The sequence below is a fragment of the Erinaceus europaeus genome, chromosome 18 (assembly GCF_950295315.1).
Source record: "Erinaceus europaeus chromosome 18, mEriEur2.1, whole genome shotgun sequence".
Lineage (NCBI taxonomy): Eukaryota > Metazoa > Chordata > Mammalia > Eulipotyphla > Erinaceidae > Erinaceus > Erinaceus europaeus.
Genome location: NC_080179.1, coordinates 67203149 through 67227391, shown reverse-complemented (window position 1 = coordinate 67227391; position 24243 = coordinate 67203149). Strand labels below are relative to the sequence as shown.

General features: G+C 38.3%; 1 protein-coding gene across 1 annotated transcript in view; it reads right to left on the bottom strand.

The window, feature by feature from the left end:
* ACVR2A (activin A receptor type 2A) overlaps window positions 1-24243 on the bottom strand; it is a 91743-nt gene that overhangs the window by 30849 nt on the left and 36651 nt on the right. Inside the window, 3 exon segments of the mRNA XM_060178093.1 lie at window positions 1679-1833; window positions 2018-2127; window positions 5186-5393. Coding sequence (XP_060034076.1) covers window positions 1679-1833; window positions 2018-2127; window positions 5186-5393 — 473 coding nt within the window.

Sequence of the window (24243 nt, the reverse complement as noted above, 5' to 3'; positions counted from 1 at the left end):
TACAATGAAAATCCCTGGTTCTCAGTTATTTATGAATAATAGTTCATCTTTTTTTCTGATAAGTCTGCCCCAATGAGTGAGTTAGCATTTTAAAGTCATCTCACACATAAGAAGCCCAACCCTTTTTAAAAAAAAAGTCCAACCACATTTTTCTCACTATCAATAAATCAATGTTATCTACAAGATATTGTTACTTTTCTTAAAATTCTATTAAACCCTGTAATAAATTTGTTTTTCAAATTTAACTTCCTATCTGTTCCTACCATACCACAAATCTGTATTTTCTAAAGGTAGATTATTAAGCAAAATATAAGGCCACTTGGAATAAGAAACATAACTGATCATCATTTTTTTTAAATTTTGAAATACATTTTAGAAATAATTTATAATAAACTTAGAACTTAGTTAAAATACTTTTGCTGTACTAAATAAATGCTGCATTTGCTTACTTTATTGGATAAGTAGGTTTACCTTTGAGTTTATTTCCCCATATAAACATCTTACAAAGATTATGGGGATCAAGGATCTAAAGCTGGCAGATTGCTGCAAATACTAGGAAAGAAGTATGTTATGTAAATAAAGCTTAAAGGGAAGACACTGTTTTGGTCATAAAATTATTGGAATTTACTTTTTCTTCAAGTAAGTTTTAGCCAGTAATTCAATTGGTATTAGAAAAATCAAGTTAAACCAAGAGGTAATTTGATCTTAAGAGTTAAAGAGTGGTCTGTGAGGTGGAACAGTGGATAAAGCATTAGACTCTCAAGCATGAGGTCCTGAGTTCGATCCCCAGTAGGACATGTACTAGAGTGATGTCTGGTTATTTCTCTCTCTCTCTCTCTCTCTCTCTCTCTCTCTCCCTCTCTTCCTATCTTTCTCATAAGTAAATAAAATCTTTAAAAAACAAAAAGTTAACAAGAAACACTGTAAAATGTAGATTTATAGAGTCCAAGAAAGGATTACCAAAAGTTACCATCTTTCCTAATCCATAGAAAATTAACAGCTTGTATTAGAAGTCCTTGTAAAGCACTAGACCAATGTCAGCTATTAACAGAAAAATGAAAACAGTTCCATGAATGTATCTGCTTGTCCTCCCTTCCCTCCACATTTTCAGATATGTATGGGGTAGAGGAGTGAGAAACAAAAGACTGTAGTCTCAAGTATACATTCTATAAACTGTAAAAAAAAAAAAAAAAAAAAGATGCAATTCTTATGGATAAATCTCCCTGATTCCTTTGTGAAACCTCTTTTCCACACAGTTTTTTATGTACCTTGGTAGGTCTCTCCTTGTGGTAAAAAGGATGTTTTAGTAAGTAGTCTTGAAGCTTTTAGGAATGAAGGTAAGAATGGTTGGGAATGAAAGGGCTGTGACAACACTTCATCAGCAACTCCCTCCTGAGAAACAAGCAGGATGCACTAGTATTTCAAATTACAATGACACCACAACACTCCTGCAAAAAACAAGGATGGCAATATCCCTCACTCTATTCTACCCTTAACTGTGAAAAGTCTAGGAACACGGGAAGTTAATAAATTTTCAAAATTAACTAAGCATCCACGTTAGTAATTTTGCAAAACTTAGTTCCAAACAAAAAATAATTTATAACATAGCAGTTTCCACCAATCATATTCTTTAAAATATATAACTTAAAGCAATGCAAAGTACAAGACAATAACTTACTTGAGTTGGAACAAGTACAGGAGGATAGGCCATCTTGTGGTGCCTATATACCCAAAATGCACAAATGATAATTCCTGCGATTAACATAAGTGGTACCAAGGAATACAGCAAGATGTTGTAGTAGGGGGGCTTAGGTGTAACTGGATTCGAAGTAGCTGTGAAAAGCGAGAAGAGAAAAGCATGTCAGATTTGGTCTACAAAATTTCACGACTGGCATTTATTACAGTGGCAAATCTTATAGAAGTAGGCAAAGATAGGAGGAAAACTTTACATTAAAAACATGCTTATTTTTCCAATCTACTAGTTGAACACAACTATGTATTCTCCCTGTGAACTTACGCTGTGTGACTTCCATCTCCGGAAAATAAGAAAACCTTTCATTACACATATTGCCCTCACAGCAACAGAAATATACTTCAGGGCTGTCTTTCTTTTCTATACACTCAGTCCTATAAACAAACAGAAAAAGAAAATCATTTTTTAAAGACAACATTATACTGAATCTACAACAGGTGTTTTCTAAAATTCTCATAGATAAAAATGACTAAGTCATTTATAGTCAACTATAACCTTTTTTTTTAAATATTTATTTTTATTTATTTATTCTCTTTTGTTGCCCTTGTTGTTTTATTGTTGTAGTTATTATTGTTGTTGTCGTCGTTGTTGGATAGGACAGAGAGAAACGGAGAGAGGAGGGGAAGACAGAGAGGGGGAGAGAAAGATAGACACCTGTAGACCTGCTTCACCACTCATGAGGCAACACCCCTGCAGGTGAGGACCAGGGGCTCGAACCGGGATCCTTAAACCAGTCCTTGCACTTTGTGCCATGTGCACTTAACCCACCGCACTGCCTACCGCCCAGCCCCCTGGAGTCATTTTTATAGTAGTCATAATCAAACTTTTTAATACCTCAACATATTGTGTCCCCTGAAAACAATGAAATGGGTTGACTGGATATAACTAACAAAAAGAGAATAAATGACAACAAGCATATGCCCTAGAAACTAAAAATCTGATTTCAGGTTAGTTTGGTCTGGGGGAGGAAGCATGTTTCTTCTGCAAATGGCTCAAGTAACTGAAAAAAAAAAAAAGATAGGAAGTTTGCCTCCAATACAAAACTTTACTCAACCACTAAGAAACAGACAGACTTATCAAAATAAGACTAAATGCTAAAGAACTGCTAATAAACACTATGTGGAACACACCCTACAGAAGCTGCATTTTTGTGATGACAGGTAGATTCTGAGGCATGCTCATACTGTTTTCCATAGAAGCCATATTTATCTTTTTTTTTTATAAAGATTTTATTTATTTATGAGAAAGATAAGAGGAGAGAGAAAGTCCAGACATCACTCTGGCACATGTGCTTACAGAGATTGAACTTAGGACCTCATGCTTGAGAGTCCAAAGCTTTATCACTGCGCCACCTCCCAGACCACAGAGGCCCTAATTATCTTCATAATGGTAAATATCACTCAATGACTTTGTTAATAAACAGAAACTAGAAATGCAGCTAAAATATATAATTTTAGAGAACTGCTAGAAAATTCACAAATTAGAGTAAACACTAAACATTAAGTATATGTCTAAATGACCGTTCCACTAATTTCTTACCAAGAGTGAAGCTAACTCAACTTTTATGAGTTTATTTGAACATTTTACTGTTAATCGCATATGGCTAATCAGCTATAAATTCATAGTAATGAACTGAGGCTCCTGTAAGTGAACAGTAAAGTAACTATTAATCCATGAACATGTCAGAATACTGGAGTACCAGAAAGTGTCACTATCTAAAATAGTGACTGGCGTCATGACTTTTGTCCTCCACAAGTCATGAATTCCCACCCATCATAAAATTATGTGGTCCGATTTAAGTGGTCAGTGTGACACTTACAGGACCTCATATAGAAAGATCCTCAGGGAGTCAATGACACCCCACCAGTGTTTAACTGCCACCAGAGTTCTCGCTGAGACCTGGTGCCTGTACTATGGGTCCACTGCCCCCAGAAGCTATTTCTCTCCTTCTTCTGGATAGAAAGAAATTAAAAGAGATCAGTGAGAAAGAGAGACACCTAAAACTTCTCCCACTGCAGGGAGGAACTGGAGGCTTGAGCCTTGCACATGGTAATGCATACTCTCTATCAGGCAAGCCACCACCCAACCCCCTTATCATATTTTATTTCCAGTACAGAGTGATTCAAGCCACATCTTATAAATAAAGTGTGGCTTCTGTGAGGTCTGTGTTACCGCTCATATAATTCTGAATGCCAAGTTAAAATAAATGTTTCTTGAGGTAAAGAAGAAAGGCCTACTTTGCAAGGAAAAAAAAAAGTAGGGAGTACATAAAGAAAGAAACTAAAAAAAACCTTTTTTTTTTAAAATATTAAGTTTATTCTCTTTGAGAGTAGATTTTTTTTATATATATATATATTTATTTTATTTATTTATTCACTTTTGTTGCCCTTGTTGTTTGATTGTTGTAGTTATTATTGTTGTTGTCGTTGTTGGATAGGACAGAGAGAAATGGAGAGAGGAGGGGAAGACAGAGAGGAGGAGAGAAAGATAGACACCTGCAGACCTGCTTCACCGCCTGTGAAGCGACTCCCCTGCAGGTGGGGAGCCGGGGTTCGAACCAGGATCCTTCCGCTGGTCCTTGTGCTTTGCGCCACCTGCGCTTAGCCCGCTGCACTACAGCCCGACTCCCGAGAGTAGATTTTTAAAGCAAGTTTTAAGTACTTATAACTTAAAATTGGCATTTTAAAAATGTATAATCCTACAACACAGGAAAAGAAATAATTCCTTAGACTTCTCACTACTTGATAAAGTATGCCAATCAAAGCATAAACATGCTATACTTAATTTTATCAGTGTAAAATACATAGTTTGTAATTAAAGCAGATTATGGTGGTCTTTATAATGTCACATTAAGAACTATTTAGGAGTCATGGAGGTGGTGGCTTAGTGGTTGGGTATATAACTTGTATTGTGACGCTCTAGGTTTAATGCCCAACCTCACATAATAGAATAAGAAAGACAAAAACAAATATCTAACATCATAAAAATGGTGGGGTGGTACTTTGATGTCTCTCTGCCTCTTTCCTTGGTGTGTATGTCTCATAAAAAGATAGAGGGAAGGGAATGGGGAGGGGAGGGAAGGGGAGAGAAGGGGAGGGGAGGGGAGGGAAGAAACACTGTGGGTAGGGTGGTGGCACACCCGATTGAGCACACATGTCACCACATGCAAGAATCCTGCTTTAAGTCCCCAGTCCCCAACTGCAGGAGTGAAGAGTCAGGAGTGGTATAACAGAGCTGCAAGCATTTCTCACCTTCTCCACCTCATTCTTTCTCAATTTCTCTGTCTCTATATAAAATAAATCTTAAATTTAAGAAAATGAAATGAAATGTCTGTTTTCAAAGCAAGAAAACCCAAGCATTTAGTTTTTCCTTTTTAAAATGTGATTAAAATTATCCAACACTATCATATATGTGTTTTTAATGTTTGCTTACCTGTCATAGCAGTTGATATCGTCCAGCCAACAACCTTGTTTCACTATGTCAATGGAGCCAGAAATGTTCTTCCAGGTAGCAAAACAATGTCGCCGTTTATCTTTGTCACCATAACAGGGTTCAACACCAGTTCGGTTGGTTCTATCTCTTTCCCAATTAGCATTATAGAAAATACACTCCTGAGTTTCTGATCTACCAAGAATAGCACCTACAAGAGAATAAAACAATTATTTAATGACTATATAAGCTCTTAAACAAAAGAATGTGTCCCAATATAAAAGAAGTTCTCAAAATAACAATAATATGCTGTCTTCCTAGTTGTATACACATTGAATTTTTTTAGGCCAATCTCTATACTTTTTTTTTTTCCTCCTCCAGGGTTATTGCTGGGCTCGGTGCCTGCACCATGAATCCACCGCTCCTGGAGGCCATCCCCCTCCCCTTTTTGTTGCAGCCTCGTTGTGGTTATCATTATTACCATTGTTGATGTTGTTCGCTGTTGGACAGAACAGAGAGAAATGGAGAGAGATGGGGAAGACAGAGAGGGGTAAAGAAAGATAGACACCTGCAGACCTGCTTCACTGCCTGTGAAGCAACTCCCCTGCAGGTGGGGAGCCGGGGGCTCCAACCGGGATCCTTACATTGGTCCCTGTGCTTTGCGCCACGTGCGCTTAAAAGAGATCACATATATTACAAGATTTCTCTGGAAAAGGTCAACTTCACTTTTATATAAGACTGTTGTTAATGAGAGCAATAAAATAGTTAAGTTTGATTAAACCCTGGCCCACAAGTAAAGTTCTTTTCAATATTTTAACAAAATCGGAACTATGCAAAGGCACTTCAAATTACATACTGAAGTATGACAGTGTTTCAAGAGAAAGTGATATAACTGGATTGTGAATAAAACTAACCATGCTATTCAGACTTGGATATCTGAACATGGCATCAAAATGAATAAAATAAACATAGCACTTTAAGAAAAAGTCTATAGGATTATAGTTAATAGTAGATATTGAGTTTTCAAAGAAAAACAAAGAATGTTTGGTGAATCTGTATCCACCATCAAAAGTTGGACACATTCCCAATACTTAACAGAGTGTTTTTTTTTTCTTTATTGGGGAATTAATAGTTTACAGTTGACAGTAAAACACAATAGTTTATACATGTATAACATTTCCACATAACAATACAATCCCCACTAGGTCCTCCTCTGCCATCATGTTCCAGGACCTAAACCCTCCCACTCTCCACCCCAGAGTCTTTTACTTTGGTGCTGTACACCAGCTCCAGTCCACGTTCTGCTTAGTGTTTTCCCTTCTCATCTTGTTTTTCAACTTCTGTCTATAAGTGAGATCATCCCATATTCATCCTTTTGCTTCTGACTTATCTCTATTAACATATGATTCCTTTAAGCTCTATCCACGATGGCATAAAGAAGGTGAATTCACCATTTTTAATAGCTGAGTAGTATTCCATTGTATATACAGACCACAACTTACTCAGCCGCTCATCTACTTAACAGAATTTTTTGTGGCCAAAGGAGCTCAGTGGTAAAGATTGGGACTTACATGATACTCGAGGTCTCATCGCTAAAAGCACACATGCCAGAGCAGTACCCTGGTGTTGGGAATTTGTACAGATGTGGTTGAGTTAGGCAGGACCCACAAGCCACCATATTTCCATGCGAGTATTATTATTTACATATCAATCTTCTGCCTTGTTTTAAAAATGACTCCTCCGCCACCACATTACTCCCTCAGGGTATGGCCCATTTCCACGAGCTAAAAAACTATCGCAGCCATTGCTCCGGAAGCTTTACTACCTTCCCAGAGTGCCTTGTTTTCTCCAACCCCTTTCCTAGCCAATTCCGTCCCCACTTACCACTTCCAGAATTCTCCTATAAAAGTCACTCCTGTTTCCACTCTCTCTCTCTCTCTTCCACGTCCTGACCTGGAGAAGGGCTGATGTGCATAGTGGGAGGTGGCCATTTTGCTAGCTCCACGTGGCCTAAACCCAATCTGCTCAAACCCAACTCTGGGGTATCTGCATGAATAAAGATTTGAATTCCCGCTCCGCCACAAATTCCTGGTCTCTTCTGTTTCCTGCGATGCAACCCTGGTTTTCATTCTGTCAGTCTTTTTCTCCCAAAAATAAATAAATAAATAAATAAATAAATAAATAAATAAATAAATAGAATTTTAAACAAAGGGAAATTTTGATGAGATCACTAGTGATACCAACAAATGTAATCTAAAAACATTTTTCTTTTTTTATTATCTTATTTTACTTATTTTTTCATTTATTGGATAGAGAAAGAAACTGAGTGGAAGGAGGAGAGAGAGACACCTGCAGACCTGCTTCACCACTTGTGAAGCTTCCCCCCTGCACGTGGAGATCAAGAGCTTGAACCTGGGTCCTTGCACAGAGTAATATGTGCACTCAACCACCTGGCCCCAACAAATGTAACTTTTAAATACTGAATAGTAAGTATCAATACTTAGTAGGTTTATATAATTCAGAAAATCTACATTTTCCAAACTGATTACATCACAAATGCATTCATGGGTTGAAAAAAACATCCTGTCACTGTTCCAAGTCAACAACAGATTTTAATGCTATAGAGGACAAGTATAATAATGACACTAGATTACATACTGTAACTAATTTATATGGAAGAACAAAGGAGGAGCCAGGTGGTGGCACACTTGGTTAAGCACATACTACAATGCACAAGGACCCAGGTTCAAAACCCAGGTCCCCACCTGTGGGGGGAGGGGGGGTATGGGTGTATTTCACAAGTAGTGAAGCAGTGCTGCAGGTGTGTGCATGGTGTGTGTGTGTGTGTGTGTCTTTCCTCTATCTCCTCCTTCCCTCAATTTCTCTGTTTCTATCCAATAAATAAATAAAAGCAAAAGAGCCAAATACCTAAAATAGTTTTTAAAAGTGTGTCCTGAAGAGATACCACTAGCTGCTGTTAATACTTTCTATAAAATTTCAGCTATCAAGAAAATGATCATAAAAGAATAGGTATCAGTGGGAGAGATTAGAAAATGCAACACAAAAAAAAGAGTAACACATGCATGGTCAATTCACACACAGCAATGGTATTCTTTTTTTTCTTCTTCTTTTTTTTTTCTCCAGGGTTATCGTTGGGGCTCGGTGCCAGCACTGTGAATCCACCACTCCTGGAGACTATTTTTCCCATTTTGTTGCCCTTGTTGTGGTTGTTACTGTTGTTGTTGTTGGATAGGACAGAGAGAAATGGAGAGAGGAGGGGAAGACAGAGAGGGGGAGACAAAGATATACATCTGTAGACCTGCTTCACTGCTTGCAAAGCGACGCCCTAGAGGTGGGGAGCCAGAGGCTCGAACCTAGATCCTTACACCAGTCCTTGCGCTTGTGCTTTGTGCTACATGCACTTAACCCGTTGCGTTACTGCCCAGACCCCCTTTTTTAATTTTTTAAATATTTTATTTTATTTTGAGAGAGATGTAGAGAAAGACACAGAGAAACACCAGAGCACTACACAGCTCTGGCTTATTGAACCTGGGACTTCGGAGCCTCAGGCATAAAAGTCTCTTTGCATAACCATTATGTTATCTACCCCTGCCCTTCTTAAAAAAGTTTAATTATCTTGTTATTTATTTATTATTGGATAGAGACAGAAATTGAAAGGGGAGGAGGAGATAAACAGAGAGACAGAGAGATACCTGCAGCCCTGCTTCACCTCTTGTGAAGCTTTCCCCATGCAGGTGGGAGCCAGGTGCTTGAACCCAGGTCCTTGCACACCTCAGCATATGCACTTAACCAGGTGAACCACCACCTGGCCCAACAAAGGTATTTTCATAGAAAGAGAATAGTCTTTTCAACAACTGACATTAGAGCTGGGTGTGTGTGTGTGTGTGTGTGTGTGTGTGTGTGTGTGTGTGTGTGTGTGTGTGTGTGTGTGTGTGTAAACAGAAACCAGTCTACCTCGTGTCACACAGCATACACAAAAGTTAATTCTAAACACAAAGATTTACAATAAAATCTAGAACTATAAAATTATAAAAGCACACATGAAAAACTTTGTCACCTTAATAATGAAAGATTCCTTAGAACACAATATATAAGCTCCAAACAAAGAATTGCTAAGTTAGACTTCATTAAATTTAAAAAAACTCTTTGAAAGGGAAGAAAAACTGTCAGACCAAGGAAAAAATACTCACAAATTATAGATGTAACAAGGAACATATTATGAATATGTATCCAGAATTCATAAAGGTCTCTAATAAATAACAGCAGAAACTACCCTATTTCTAAAAGCTACGCAAAAGATTCAAACACACTTGTTGCCAAAGAGATCTGAGCGGCAAATATATGAAAAAGATGCTTGGCATGAATCACTAGGTAAACTAAAATGAACTCTAGTACTGGCTAGAATAGTTAAAACAAAAACAGACAATATCAAAAATGAGGTAAACATACAAAGTAACTAGAACATCCATTCATACACTGGTGGTAGAAATGCACTGGCCACTTTAAAAACAGTTTTATAGTTACTTGCAGTTAAATAGTAACCTACCAGAATATCCAACAATCACATACTCAAGTATTTACTCAAGAAATAAAACATCCATCTGGATCAGCTGAGCAGCGCACTTGGATATGCACTCCCACTGCTTTGCTACATGCATGACCGTGGTCGAGCACGGCCCCCACTGGTCTGTTTCTATCTTAAAATAAATACAGCTAATCAAGGATCCATACATGACGGTTTAGAGTAGCATTATATACTCATCCAAAATGACAATAATATAAAAGTCAAATTAATGAGTAAGTAAGCACTCATACAATAAGGAGAAACGAACTAGTAACAACAACAAAATACATGTGTGATGGTGTGCAAACACATACTAGGTGAAAGACAGACTGAGAGGGCCAGAACACAGCTCATCCGCCGCAGTGCACACCTCACCACAAATGAAGTCCTTGATCCGTTCAAGTCCTAGCACCGCATAAAAACATCAGGCACAGCACCGCTGGAGCTCCCCAGAGGGTAGAGCAATGCCGTGGTGTCTTCTTATCTCTTTCTCTCTCTCTCATTCACAGAAGAATAAATGAGAAAATTGGCCAGGAAAGGCTGCTGAGTGGTGGTAATGTACACAACTCCACATTTAAAAAAAAAAAAAAAATTTTTTTTTTAAAGGACAGACTGGAGGAGATACACAGTTGTTCTACCTACGTATTACAGAAAGGGCAAAACTACAGGGACAAAAAATTAAATCAGTTGTTGTCAGAAGTTGGGAGTGAGAAGCAAGAGATGATCATAAATGGGCATAAGAAAAGTTTAGGTGTTTATGGAAATATTCTATACCTTGATTGTAACACTGGATAATTCACTGCATAGTCTAGTTTAATCAAAACTCAAAGAATTACATTTCCTTAAAAAAAAAAATTTTTTTTTCCCCAGATTTAAGCCCAGCCACTACCACCACACTGGAGGGAAGAAGGAAGCTTCAGTGGTGTGGTCTCTCTGTCTCTATCAGATTAAAAAGATTCAAACGTTTATATACATGTATATATATACACACATGCATACATATATATAAAAAAAATTAAAAAAATAAAATGTTCACTCCTGAGGCTCTGAGGTCCCAGGTTCAGTTCTCTCAATACCATGAACCAGAGCTGAGCAGCGCTCTGGCAAAAAACAGCCGCAACTAATAAACAAACAAGCACAAAACTTCCCGGACTAAAGCTCATTTACATGACACTTTTCAAGTGTTTTTTTTTTTTAAGGTAGATGTATACAATTCCTTTAGTCAAAATTTAAAAAAAAAAAAAAAAAAAAAAAGTCCATGCTGGTTTTCCTTTCACACCATCATAAGTCAGAGCTGAACGGTGCTTCTGGTGTGTAAAAAAAAAAAAAAAAATAGCTGTTAGTCAAAATTACTTCCTTTCAATGTGCACTACTTAAAATCCTATAAAGTGCTTTGTTTCATTTCTATTAACTGTTTTGTTATCTACATATGTCCTTGTACATGTCAGAATGCCACTGAGTCTCAGACTATTTCATTATTTCACTGTTCTCCAAATGCAAGCAGTACTTAATGAATGATAAAATAAAAAAACAAAATGTAACAACAGCTGCACAAAAAACTGACCAAAGACTATGCTTTCTTCCCACCTTGCTTTGAAACAGGTAGCTGAAATTAAAGTATCTTTACAACTATGAATATTAATTTGCTTTTTTATTAAAATTACATATAATTTTTGCCTCCAGGGTTATTGCTGGGGCTTGGTGCCTGCACCATGAATCCACTGCTCCAGCAGGTTATTTTTTTCCCTTTTGTTGCCCTTGTTTTATCGTTGTTGTGGTTATTATTGTTGTTGTTATTGAAGTCATTGTTGCTGGATATGACAGAGAGAAATGGAGAGAGGAGGGGAAGACAGAGGGGCAGAGAAAGACAGACACCTGCAGACCTGCTTCACTGCTCGTGAAGCAAACCCCCCCCCCCACAGGTGGGGAGTGGGGGGCTCGAACCGGGATTCTTACGCAGGTCAGGTCGTTGTGCTTGGCACCATGTGCACTTAACCTGCTATGCTACTGACCAAGCCCCTAAAATTACAATGTTTTTATGGCACTGTGACTGACTACCCTTACCCTATCACAATGTTCTTAAGTATACAATCAACACTAAACAGAAAAAGAATTGCTTTGACAATTTAGCAAATCTGTAACTTCTTTGTGGAAAAGTATACAGACAGTCCTGAAACTAACAACAAATCACAGAGAGCACTGGACACACAGGCATGCAAACCTAAGGCATTCTCTAAACTTGTCCCTTTCACATGCAATTTAGTCATACAGGACAGGCTTAAAATGCTTTTTTTTTTTTTTTTACTTTTTAATAGTTACAATTGGACTGTGGAGATATAATGCGGTTCACCTCCAGCACCAGCATAATTCAGAACTGAGCAGTGTTCTGGTAAAAAATGAACAAATAAATAAAGATTACTGAAAGGCAATTCTTACTCTCTGTTAAGATGCCCTTGCTTCCTGCCACGTTTAGAAAACGTGACCAAGAGGAGATGAAGACAGATCACTATCTCCAATCCAAAATATTTTATACAGCAAATGGTTAAATAAGAAAACACACACTAGGAAGTTGGTTGATAGTGGGTTAAGTGCACGTGGTACAAAGCTTAAGAATCCCGGTTCGAGCCCCCGGCTCCCCACCTGCAGGGGAATCACTCCACAAGCGGTGAAGCAGGTCTGCAGGTGTCTATTTTCTCCCTCTGTCTTCCCCTCCTCTCTTTATTTCTCTTTGTCCTATCTAACAATAACAACAACAATAAAACAACAATGGCAACAAAAAAGAATAAATAAATATTGGGGGGGGAAGAAAAATGTTTTTAAAAAATGCACACCAAATCTTATTAATTCAACAGCACCTGTGCTATTTAAGTCTCTTCCTATGTTAGGATGCACAAGTCCTATTACCAAAAAACTAACAGAAGTGAATGAATGATGAAGAATTGATAAATTGAAGAATTCCACAGCTTTCCTGTGTGGTGTGTGTATGTGGGGGTGGGGGTGGGGGGTGTTGTTTTGTTTTGCTTGTTTGTTTTATTATGATGAACTATTAGACAAATCCTTGTGCATTTACATAAAATTGATTGGTATGCATTTAAAAGTTTCACAACTTTTTAATTCATACAGCTCAAAAATTAACTGAACAAAACCAATTCTGTTCAAACTTCACATGCATTTTCTGCAAATGTCCCATCACTTTTTCTGAGTCATATGAAAGCATCCCAATGTGAATAATCTTGGTCTCCACTAATCTGTTTGAAAGCACTAGTTTTTGAAGTCATGTGAATATTATCACCAGATGATTTTCAGAGTCAAAAATAGGTAGTCATAAGACTAAGCAGTGATTTTTCACTACTCTACAGACACAGTCATGATTTTCACAAAGTTGACAACTTAATACTACTTTTTAAAAGTGATCTTTTGGGAGGCAGGTGGTGGCATACCAAGTAGAGTACACATGTGACCTTGTGCAAAGACTAGGGTTCAGGTCCCTGGTCACCACCTGCTGCTATAAAGTAGGTGGGAGAGAGGAGACCAGAGGTGAAGCATTGCTTTCTAACTCTCCCTCCCTCTCAATTTCTCTCTCTATCCAAAAAGAAAAACAACGTCCAAAAGCAATAGATTTGTCTGCAAGCAAAGATAGTTGTAACTGTATAATAAAAAGGTGATTTTAAGTCTTTTCATCTTTTGTAAACAGTTCAAACAATTACATACTAGCTCCCCACCCCCAAAGGATGTCATATTCCTTTAAATGCAATCCTCTTCTACCTATTCTTTCAGGAAATTCCCACAAAAATTCAAAACCAACACTGATAGGCATCACTTCAAGCTCATCTACCTTTTCCAAGCACAGTAATTCTACTTACATAGTTGAGAGCTTTAAAATATAAAACCCTTGAAAAGGCACTCAACTCTTAACATGACTCTTTCTGAAGACTAATCTTTTAGAGAATACTTTATTTTGAGCATTTACAAGTGAAAGAACTGACTATATGCTTCAACTGTAAAACATCAAGATCAGGTCTATAGATAGACGCAGTTAATAATTTAGAGGTGGATAACCTAGGACTCCATTAGACTAAGAGCTTCTAGAACAAGCCCTGTTGTCACCTCAGCATCACCAGTAACCGCCACCATACAGGAAGCCAATGAATGTACACAGTATCAATCAATTCACACGGAAAAAGAAAAGGCTTAATGGAGGGCCTGGGACTAAAGCAGAACTATTAAGGAAAGGCTGAGGGTAAACAGAGGCAGGGAAGATATGGACCAAATAAACAGGGTTGCAAATAATCAATCACTGACAAGACTGTCACTGGACATGAGCATTCCACATTCTCTAGTATTAGGTATAACTGAGACAGAGCTGTACAACATCAAAAGCTAAGAGAAGGAATACAAGTTACGCTTTTATGATTAATCTTTAAAGTATGATTAAATAATACTGGAACAGAAAGAAATTCAGTAAAGTTTAAATACTCAACAGAAAACCAAGGGCTGTCTGTAACATCCCTGGTAACTAAGGGTCATGAGTATAAAAAGAATTGGTAAAATATTCAATAGAAAATAGCTTTCACGTTTTTGCTACCCAAGTGCCTCCTTATTCGTTCTATGAGTATTACCTAGACTATGTAAATAGACTTTTGATAGTAGATGCTCATCTGGGGGTGGAGGGCAGGGAAGATCATGGTGACTACAACTACAGACCAATACTCCAGTAAGAATGAAAGGAAACTAAGTTGGGGTTGAGATGTTTTGCAGAGATTTATCACAGGAAGATAAGAAACTGTACCCAAGTGTCAACAACTGTTCTTGAATCCATTAACCCAGGAAGGAAGGAAGGAAGGAAGGAAGGAAGGAAGGAAGGAAGGAAGGAAGGAAGGAAGGAAGGAAGGAAGGAAGGAAGGGGAAGATAAAGAAAGGAAGGCTTTAGAAATTGTACAGCAAAATTTAAGTATAAATTTAGAAGAGTTGGAAGTTAGACGGTAGTGCAGCAGGTAAAGCGCAGGTGGCGTGAAGCCCAAGGACCAACATAAGGATCCCGGTTAGAGCCCCCGGCTCTCCGTCTGCAGGGGAGTCGCTTCACAGGCGGTGAAGCAGGTCTGCAGGCGTCTATCTTTCTCTCACTCTCGGTCTTCCCCTCCTCTCTCCATTTCTCTCTGTCCTAGCCAATGATGATGACATCAATAACAATAATAATAACAACAATAAAAGCAACAAGGGCAACAAAAGGGAATATTTTTGAAAAAAATAGGAGAGTTAGAGATGAAAGGTAAATTGGCAACAATAAGCTCTTACACATGTGCACGCGAGCGCGTGCAAACACACACACACACACACACACACACACACACACACACACACACACACACACACACACACACTTGCAACTGATTAAAACCAACCTGGAAATCTCAAACTGAAAAAGCCCTGCCTGCATTAAGTTTCTGTAATGTGTTGTTTACTTGGGAAGATGCAGGCCTTCATTTATTCTTGTTTGTTATTGCTGCTGTTGTTCCTTTTTTGCTTCCAGGAATATCGCTGGGGCTTTGTGCCTGCACTATGAATTCACTGCTCCTGGTGGCCATCTTTCTTTCCCATTGTTGTTCCTGCTGCTGCTGTTGTTGTTGGATAGGACAGAGAGATACTGAGAGAGGAGGGGCAAAGCAGAGAGGAGGAGAGAAAGACAGGCACCTGCAGGTGGGGGAGCTGGGAGCTTGAGCCAGGATCCTTGAGCAGGTCCTTGTGTTACCACCACCCCCAACCCCCTACTACCCCCACCCCCTGTAGGCCTTCTTTTTAACAAATTATTGAATTTGATGGAAAAAGTAAAACCACTTTAGAGTGACTAATTCAAGAGTAATTGAAACACATAGACTCTATATCTATCCAAATTAGATAAAGTTTAAGAAAACTTAAAAAAAAAAAAAAAACACTTTAAAATTTTTTGAAGGAAAAAAACTTTCAAATAATATTTCTATATGGTAGGGCCAGGTGGTGGTGCACCTGGTTAAGTACACATGTTACCATGTTCAAGGACCTGGGTTCAGGTCCCCAGTCCCCATCTGCAGAGGCCCCTTCCCTCTCAATTTCTCTGTCCTATTAAATTAAATAAAGTTAAAAGATAATTAAAAAAAAAGACTTCTACATGGCTATTTAATATTTTAGGCCCTACCAATCTTTTTGTCACCCTTAACTAAGTACCTTCCTTACTACCACCAAACAATCCCTCTAAAGAAAACAAACATTTACCGGCATTCTTCCCAGAACTATTTCTGACTTCCTTCTTATATACTTAGAATTACTGGCAAAATATTGCAAGGTTCCATCCATCTAGCTCAAATAGTAGAAACTAATAATAAGACAAATAGATAAAAATGTGAAATCTGTATAGACATGTCTAACGGGAAGAGTAAAAGTACTCAGAAGTAAACAATAAGTCACTGCCTGATTACGTGAGGACCTCTCATGTTAATTTCTAACAAACTACAAAGACAACCAATTAAAATGCAATTCAATGTGTTGCTAATTCATATGAGATGAACATTCCTTCCACAGACAGTACCAGAATATTTATTTACTTTTATACAGACCCATATCGCCACCTGTGCTTAATCTGCTGTGCTACTGCCCAACTCCCAGTATTCTACTTTTTTTAAAAAAAGAAAATATATAATTTGATTACTTCCTAATTCACTTAATTACAGGTTAAATTTTCTTTCCTGTATTAATGAAACATTTAGAGTACTTCATTTCTTTATTTTTTTAAGAATCATATTACTCTTTAAATCATATAAGAGAGGGCTGGAGAGAAAGCATAAAGGTTATACAGAAAGACTAGTGTCTGCGGCTTTGAGAGGTCCCAGGTTCAATTCTTAGTACCACCCCAAACCAGAGGTAGGCAGTGCTGTAAATCAACCTAAGAGGGAGAAGCCGGCATAGCAGTCAGGCCTATGTCATACCAAGGATCTTACCAGGAGTCATCATGCAAGTTCTACACTACAGCAGCTAAGCAACTCTTCCTGTTGCGAGAATTCTTAATTTCTTAACTCTTCTCTAAGTACTAGAGACACTCCAGTTACTACTGTATGCAACAGAAGATTGTTCAATAAAAGGTGAGCTCACACTCACTCACTATACTACTAAACAACAAAAAGACATCACCACTCCTGAGCTGACTTTTTCATTCAGAGAGCAAGAGAGAGAAGACAGCACAGCAGCTGAGCTTTCACTGGTGACTCCCACACAGGGCGAGAGCTCAGCCTGGAGTCGTGCATATGACAAGGTATACGTATACCTGATAAGCTATCTCGTGGAACCCAGAAAAACATCTCTAAACCAAAGATACACAGATCCAGGAAGTGGTACAGTGGATACGGTGCTGGACTCTCAAACATAAGGTCCTAAGTCAGATGGCTGGCATTACATGCTCTCTCTCATATTTAAACAAATTATAAATAAGAATATATAATATGAAGGCATAACATCAGAGGGCTTTCACCTTTAAAGGAAACTGCATAGTTGATGATTCAACGGTGGTTGGACAAACTACATTTCAAATTGGGATAATAGGTTGTTAACATACAACAAAGCATTGGTTCTTTTAAAAACAAACTGATTAAATAATGATTGACAAGATTGTAGGATAGGGTGGGTACAATTCCATACAATTCCCACCACCAGAGTTCTATATCCCATCCCCTCCACTGGAAGCTTCCCTATTCTTTATCCTGCTGGGAGCCTGGAGCCAGGATCATTAGGAGGTGCAGAAGGTGGAAGGTCTGGCTTCTATAATTGCTTCTCCACTGGCCATGGGCATTAGCAGGTCAAGCCATACTCCCAGCCTATATCTTTCCCTGGTGGGGCAGGGCTCTGGAGAGGTTCTTTTCATCAACACCTTGCTGAATACATAAAGTATGAACAACAGGCATCAAGAAAAGAGAAAATCATAGAATTCCAAGCTTCTAATTCAATTGCACAAGCACCTGGGACCACATTTAAGATTACTTTTCTATAACAGACCAATAAAGCCTGGCAAATCTCCAAACCTCAAACTCCACATGTCTTTTCAATAATTAAAAAAGGGAAAGAGAACAAGAAGCTATCACATCACACCTGTGAGAATAGCTCATGTCAACAAAACAGGAAGTAAGTGTGGGTGTGGATACAATAGTATGGAGAGGCCTTAAACAAACAAAAATGGAAATACTTTATGATTCAGCAATCAAACTCCTAGACATATATCCAAGGAACATGAAAACACTCACTCAAAGGGACATATATATACCCCTATGTTCACAGGTGCATTATTCACAAGAGCCAAGCAAAGGAAGAAGCCTAAATGTCCACTGACAACTGAGTAAAGTCAATGGCTAACTACTCTGAAATTTAAAAAAAGGCAATGTAAACTTCAGGACAAAATGAATAGAAATGGAGGTGTTTATACTTAGTGAAGTTTCACTTTGTTCAAATGTAGAGACTTGAAATACATGGGCTTGCGAAAGAAAGAAAGACACACAGAGAGAGAGAGAAAGAAAGAAAGAAAAAGAGAGAGAGAAAGGAGGGAGGGAGAGAAGAAAAGCAACCCAACTGTCTCTAAGATTCTGTGAGAACTACAGGTGGTTTACCCATAGTGTAGCTTGGAACTGTACCCCCATAATCTTTCAATACTACAAACCACTAACAAAGAGAGAGGGGGGGGGGGAAGGAAGGAAGGAAGGAAGGAAAGAAAGAAAGAAAAAAGGAAGGAAGGAAGGAAGGAAGGAAGGAAGGAAGGAAGGAAGGAAGGAAGGAAGGAAGGAAGGAAGGGTGAGCCCCCACACCTATGGACATCTAATCTTTGACAAAGGGGCCCGGACTATTACATGGGGAAAGCAGAGTCTCTTCAACAAATGGTGTTGGAAACAATGGGTTGAAACATGCAGAAGAATGAAACTGAACCACTGGATTTCACCAAATAAAAAGTAAATTCCAAGTGGATCAAGGACTTGGATGTTAGACCACAAACTATCAGATACTTAGAAGAAAATATTGGCAGAACTGTTTTCCGCATAAATTTTAAAGACATTTTCAATGAAACGAATCCAATTACAAAGAAGACTAAGGCAAGTATAAACCTATGGGACTATATCAAATTAAAAAGCTTCTTCACAGCAAAAGAAACCACTACCCAAACCAAGAGACCCCTCACAGAATGGGAGATCTTTACATGCCATACATCAGATAAGAGTTTAATAACCAACATATATAAAGAGCTTGCCAAACTCAACAACAAGACAACAAAGAACCCCATCCAAAAATGGGGAGGGGGAGAACATGGACAGAATATTCACCACAGAAGAGATCCAAAAGGCTGAGAAACACATGAAAAAATGCTCCTAGTCTCTGATTGTCAGAGAAATGCAAATAAAGGCAACAATGAGATATCACTTCACTCCTGTGAGAATGTCATACATCAGAAAAGGTAACAGGAGAGGGTGTGGGGTCAAAGGAACCCTCCTACACTGCTGGTGGGAATGTCAATTGGTCCAACCTCTGTGGAGAACAGTCTGGAGAACTCTCAGAAGGCTAGAAATGGACCTACCCTATGACCCTGCAATTCCTCTCCTGGGGATATATCCTAAGGAACCCAACACATCCATCCAAAAAGATCTGTGTACACATATGTTCTTGGCAGCACGATTTGTAATAGCCAAAACCTGGAAGCAACCCAGGTGTCCAACAACAGATGAGTGGCTGAGCAAGTTGTGGTGTATATATACACAATGGAATACTACTCAGCTGTAAAAAATGGGTGACTTCACCGTTTTCAGCCGATCTTGGATGGACCTTGAAAAATTCATGTTGAGTGAAATCAGTCAGAAACAGAAGGATGAATATGGGATGATCTTACTCTCAGGCAGAAGTTGAAAAACAAGATCAGAAAAGAAAACACAAGTAGAACCTGAAATGGAATTGGCATATTGCACCAAAGTAAAAGACTCTGGGGTGGGTGGGTGGGTGGATGGAGAGACTACAGGTCCAAGAAGGATTCAGAGGACCTAGTGGGGGTTGTATTGTTATATGGGAAACTGGGGAATGTTATGCATGTACAAACTATTGTACTTACTGTTGAATGTAAAACATTAATTCCCCCCAAAAAAAAATCAGAAAAGAAAAAAATAATAAATAAAAAATTATTAATAGTGGGAGAAAAAAAAGAAGGGAGGGAGGAAGGAAGGAAGGGAGGGGAGAGAGAGAGAGAGAGAGAGAAAGGAAAGGAAAAAATCAATAGGAATAGGTTGAAAAGCATCCAAGAATGATTTAAAAAAAAAAAAAAAAAGAGTCCGAAGTTTCCCCTTCACCAATGAGGAAATCCCACCCTTCTTCCACGCCTGGCAGGACACTTTACAGTATTTTTGGATACTGTCTTTCACACAGGTAGAGCATCTTCTACACTTAGCAAATAGAAAGTATACAGTATTGGCACACAATGTGTCAGGCACTGTGACATTTGGGTACTAAACAAAAATAGTACAAAAGAAAAAGAATTTCAAGATTTGAGAAATCTTTAACCTGAACATGAGGAGAAACAAACAAACATGAAAGAAAGAAAGAGAGAAAGAGAGAGAGAGAGAGAGAGAGAGAGAGGGAGAGGGAGAGAGAAAGAAAGAAAGAAAGAAAGAAAGAAAGAAAGAAAGAAAGAAAGAAAGAAAGAAAGAAGAAGCTAGATTTTCCACACAAGGCCCATCTTAGTTTGTCCTATAAGGGAAGAAGGAAAGCAAGAATGATAGATGATCAAAACAATGAGAGGATGCAAGTGTGCTTCTTTACTGATGTCTACTCTATTTTAAGGGGGAAACACAGGTCAGTGACTTTTTTTTTAAAGCACACTAATAAAAAGATGTATATATACTTTTTCTTTTGTTTATTTTATTTTATTGCCTCCAGAGTTATCGCTGGGACTCAGTGCCTCCACCTATGAATCCACTGCTCCTGGTGCCCCCCCCTTTTTTTTCTCATTTTATTGGAAAGGACAGAGAGAAATTGAGAAGGGAGAAAAGGAGAGAGAGAGAGAGAAAGACACCTGCAACCCCCCTGCAGGTGGGAAGCCTGGAACTAAAACTGGGGTCTGTGCTTCATACTATGTGCACTTAACCTGGTGCAGCACCGTGTGAGCCCCTATATATACTTTTTTTAAAAGCAAACTTTTATATTGAAACTGAATTTAGAAAAAGATGAGTAAAGAAACACAAAAATCTGGCCAGGGAGACAATACAGCTGCCACACACCATATTTAATAACAGAGGCCAGAGTTCAATCGCCAACACCACCAATGCCAGAGCTGAATAGTATCGTGTGTGTGTGTGTGTGTGTGTGTGTGTGTGTGTGTGTGTGTGTGTGTGTGTTTTAAACAAATTTTTTTAAGTTCACAAATCTAGTGAGATATCCTTATTTAGCACAGAAAAGTTCTACTAATCATCACTACTTAATAACAACAGAACAGCCACTAATGCCCTAATGGTAGATTGTAAGACATTCTAGGAAAAAGTAAATAGATCCTCTCTCTATAAAGGTATTCATACTAGCTACAAAGACACCATCCATTTGTGTTGTCATCTTTAATGAATAAAACAGTAAAATACTCAATTTAAAACAATTTAAAACAGTCAATTTAAAAGTTTATATATGGCTGAAATTTTAAAAAAGATCAGATGAATCTGGTTGAAATGAATTAGAGAATATATCAGCTTATTTTTGAAGGAGGTGAACAGTAACTAAACTCTCCCCATAACCAGAGCAATAGTTCCCTGATATCCCAGTTTTCACTTTTATTTCATCCAATGAACTCTTTATCCAGAAGTCAGACCCTCTATAAAAGCAAACAAAAGCATCTCTCCCCCAATTTAAAGCCATTCAATGGCTTCCTAGTACCCTTGACCTTAAAATAAAACTTTAAACACAGCCAGAGGCCCACCTCCTTTCTGAAGAGTGAGCCCTCTCACGCTGCACGAGCAACTTTTCTTACTAATACTAAAATAAACAGGGGGCGGGTGGTGGTTTAGCGCACATATTGCCAACTGAAAAGACCCAGGTTTGAGCCTCCACTCCCCACCTGCAGGGAGGGGGTCTATTTCAGGAGCAATGAAGCAGGTATTTACTATTTAAAACACTGCCTCCAAATCTTGCTTTGACCTTAACTCTAAATTAAAAGAAAAAAAAAAGTTCCACACTTTAGTTTTCTTGGTATATTAAATCTGTCCAAAGTCTAAGATAGTTTGTTGTTTCTGAATTACTATATTCAAACTATTTTAATAGTTTCTCAATAGAATTTTCCCTCTACACTTCAGTGGAAATATATAACAAGCAATGGTTTTATTATAAATATTAATATTTCTCTGTACTATCAATCAGTCATTAAGAAACTGTGTTCAGGGAGTCAGGCGGTAGTGCACTGCCTTAGTGCAAGTGGCACAAAGCGCAAGGACCTGAGTAAGGATCCTGGTTTGAGTGCTATACAGGCGGTGAAGCAGGTCTACAGGTGTCTTTCTCTCCCCCTCTATCTTCCCCTCCTCTCTCCATTTCTCTCTGTCCTATCTAACAACAACATCAACACCAACAACTACAGCAATATAAAAAAATAAACAAGGGCAACAAAAGGGAAAATAAATAAATATAAAAAAGAAACAGTGTTCAAAGAAAAAAACAGCATAGTTAATGTAACAGTTTTAGTCAAGGATGAATGTAGTAGCAAAATACAGGCAATCTATACTAGCCTCCAAAAAAATGTATGTAAACATCTGTAAAATCTATTACGCACTTTTGGGTCCAGAAATTTTATCTCCATAAATACAACTTTCGCTGGACATGCCATATTTACTTCAATAATCAATAGTTGACAAGTTTTACTTCTATGTGAACAATCAAACTTTTTCTCTTATATGTCACCGTCTCTATCTTATGAATGAAGCCATTAGAGAAATTCTGTTTACTTAACCTGACAGGAAAAAAGAACATTTTGAGTTAAAGAGCACAACAGGCAACCTTGGAAAAGCAGAACTGAAGAAGAGTAAGTAAAGATAAAACTATTCACTTTCTGTCCCCAAAACACCACTTTTGGTGACTCCTATTGCTAGGGATTGAATCTAGAAAGTCATGCATAGAAGTCCTGTGCTCTGCCATTGCACCACCTGCCCCTGGCTAACCTATTTAATTTTAAATCCGATGATAGAAGAAAACTAACACACTGGTACATCCCTACTTATATTCTCACTAAAGATCATGAAAAAGAATTCTACTGGCCTACCTTGAACGTCATTCCACTATTTCTTCAACATCCTCCCACCCAGAAATGTTTATATCCATCATTTTGTTAAAAAATTAAGACCACACCCTTATTATCTTATAATTTTGTAAATCAATACCAAACCACTAAAAAAAAAAATTGTTTAAAGAATTAAGACCCACAGAACTATAACAATTATTAGGGATGTTTCCAATTCTTTATTTGCAAACCATTTGAACATGAAGCAAAATATTTTTTTAGTGAGTCAACGATACTAAATTAGCTCCAAAAAAGCTTCGATTACAGAATTCTACTTCCTCAATGCCCAAACTGCCTAAGTCACAGCTAGCCAGTATTTAGGTTCAGGTCTACACTAGGAAAGACAGCTTGAGATCAGAGTGTAGCAGGAAGCAAAGACTCCAAAGACTCACAAATTCTAGTAGTAATCCCCCTATTGTTACTCCTTTTCATACTCAGTGATGTGTTTTGTGCACTAAAGAGATGGCAAAGGGGGCAGGAATAAAAGGATTAAAAAAAAAAAAAGGATGAAGACAAAAGCAGTTGAAAGGACACAGGGAACAACTGCACTGGAGAGTTGAGTTTACACTGAAGCAGCTGGCTGGCTGACTGGTGACTCAGGGGTCAACAATTCTAAACCCAGGCCTTCCACTAAGTCTGAGAACCAATTCCTGGAGGAATGCACACACCCCCTCCCGTTGAGCACTTAAGGCCCACCTGCCCCAATTTTCAGTGAAGCACAATTTTGCTTTTAAAAATCAAATTAAGAGGGAGTCCAGCGGTAGCGCAGAGGGTTAAGTGCACGTGGCGTGAAGCACAAGGACTGGCCTAAGGATCCCGGTTCGAGCCCCCGGCTCCCCACCTGCAGGGGAGTCGCTTCACAGGTGGTGAAGCAGGTCTGCAGGTGTCTGTCTTTCTCTCCCTCTCTCTGTCTTCCCCTCCTCTCTCTATTTCTCTCTGTCCTATCTAACAACGACGACAACAACAACAATAAACAACAAAGGCAACAAAAGGGAAAATAAATAAAATTTTAAAAAGTAAAATTAAGAATATGAGACAAATGCAATAAAAGTTTCAACTCAAGAAGTTACATTTTAAAGAGGTATGAAAAGTCTCCTAAATCTGATAGAGGGGATGACAGTGATAAGCTAAAGAGAATTGTGCGCTGGATGTTACACAATGTAAGTTTCCCTCTTT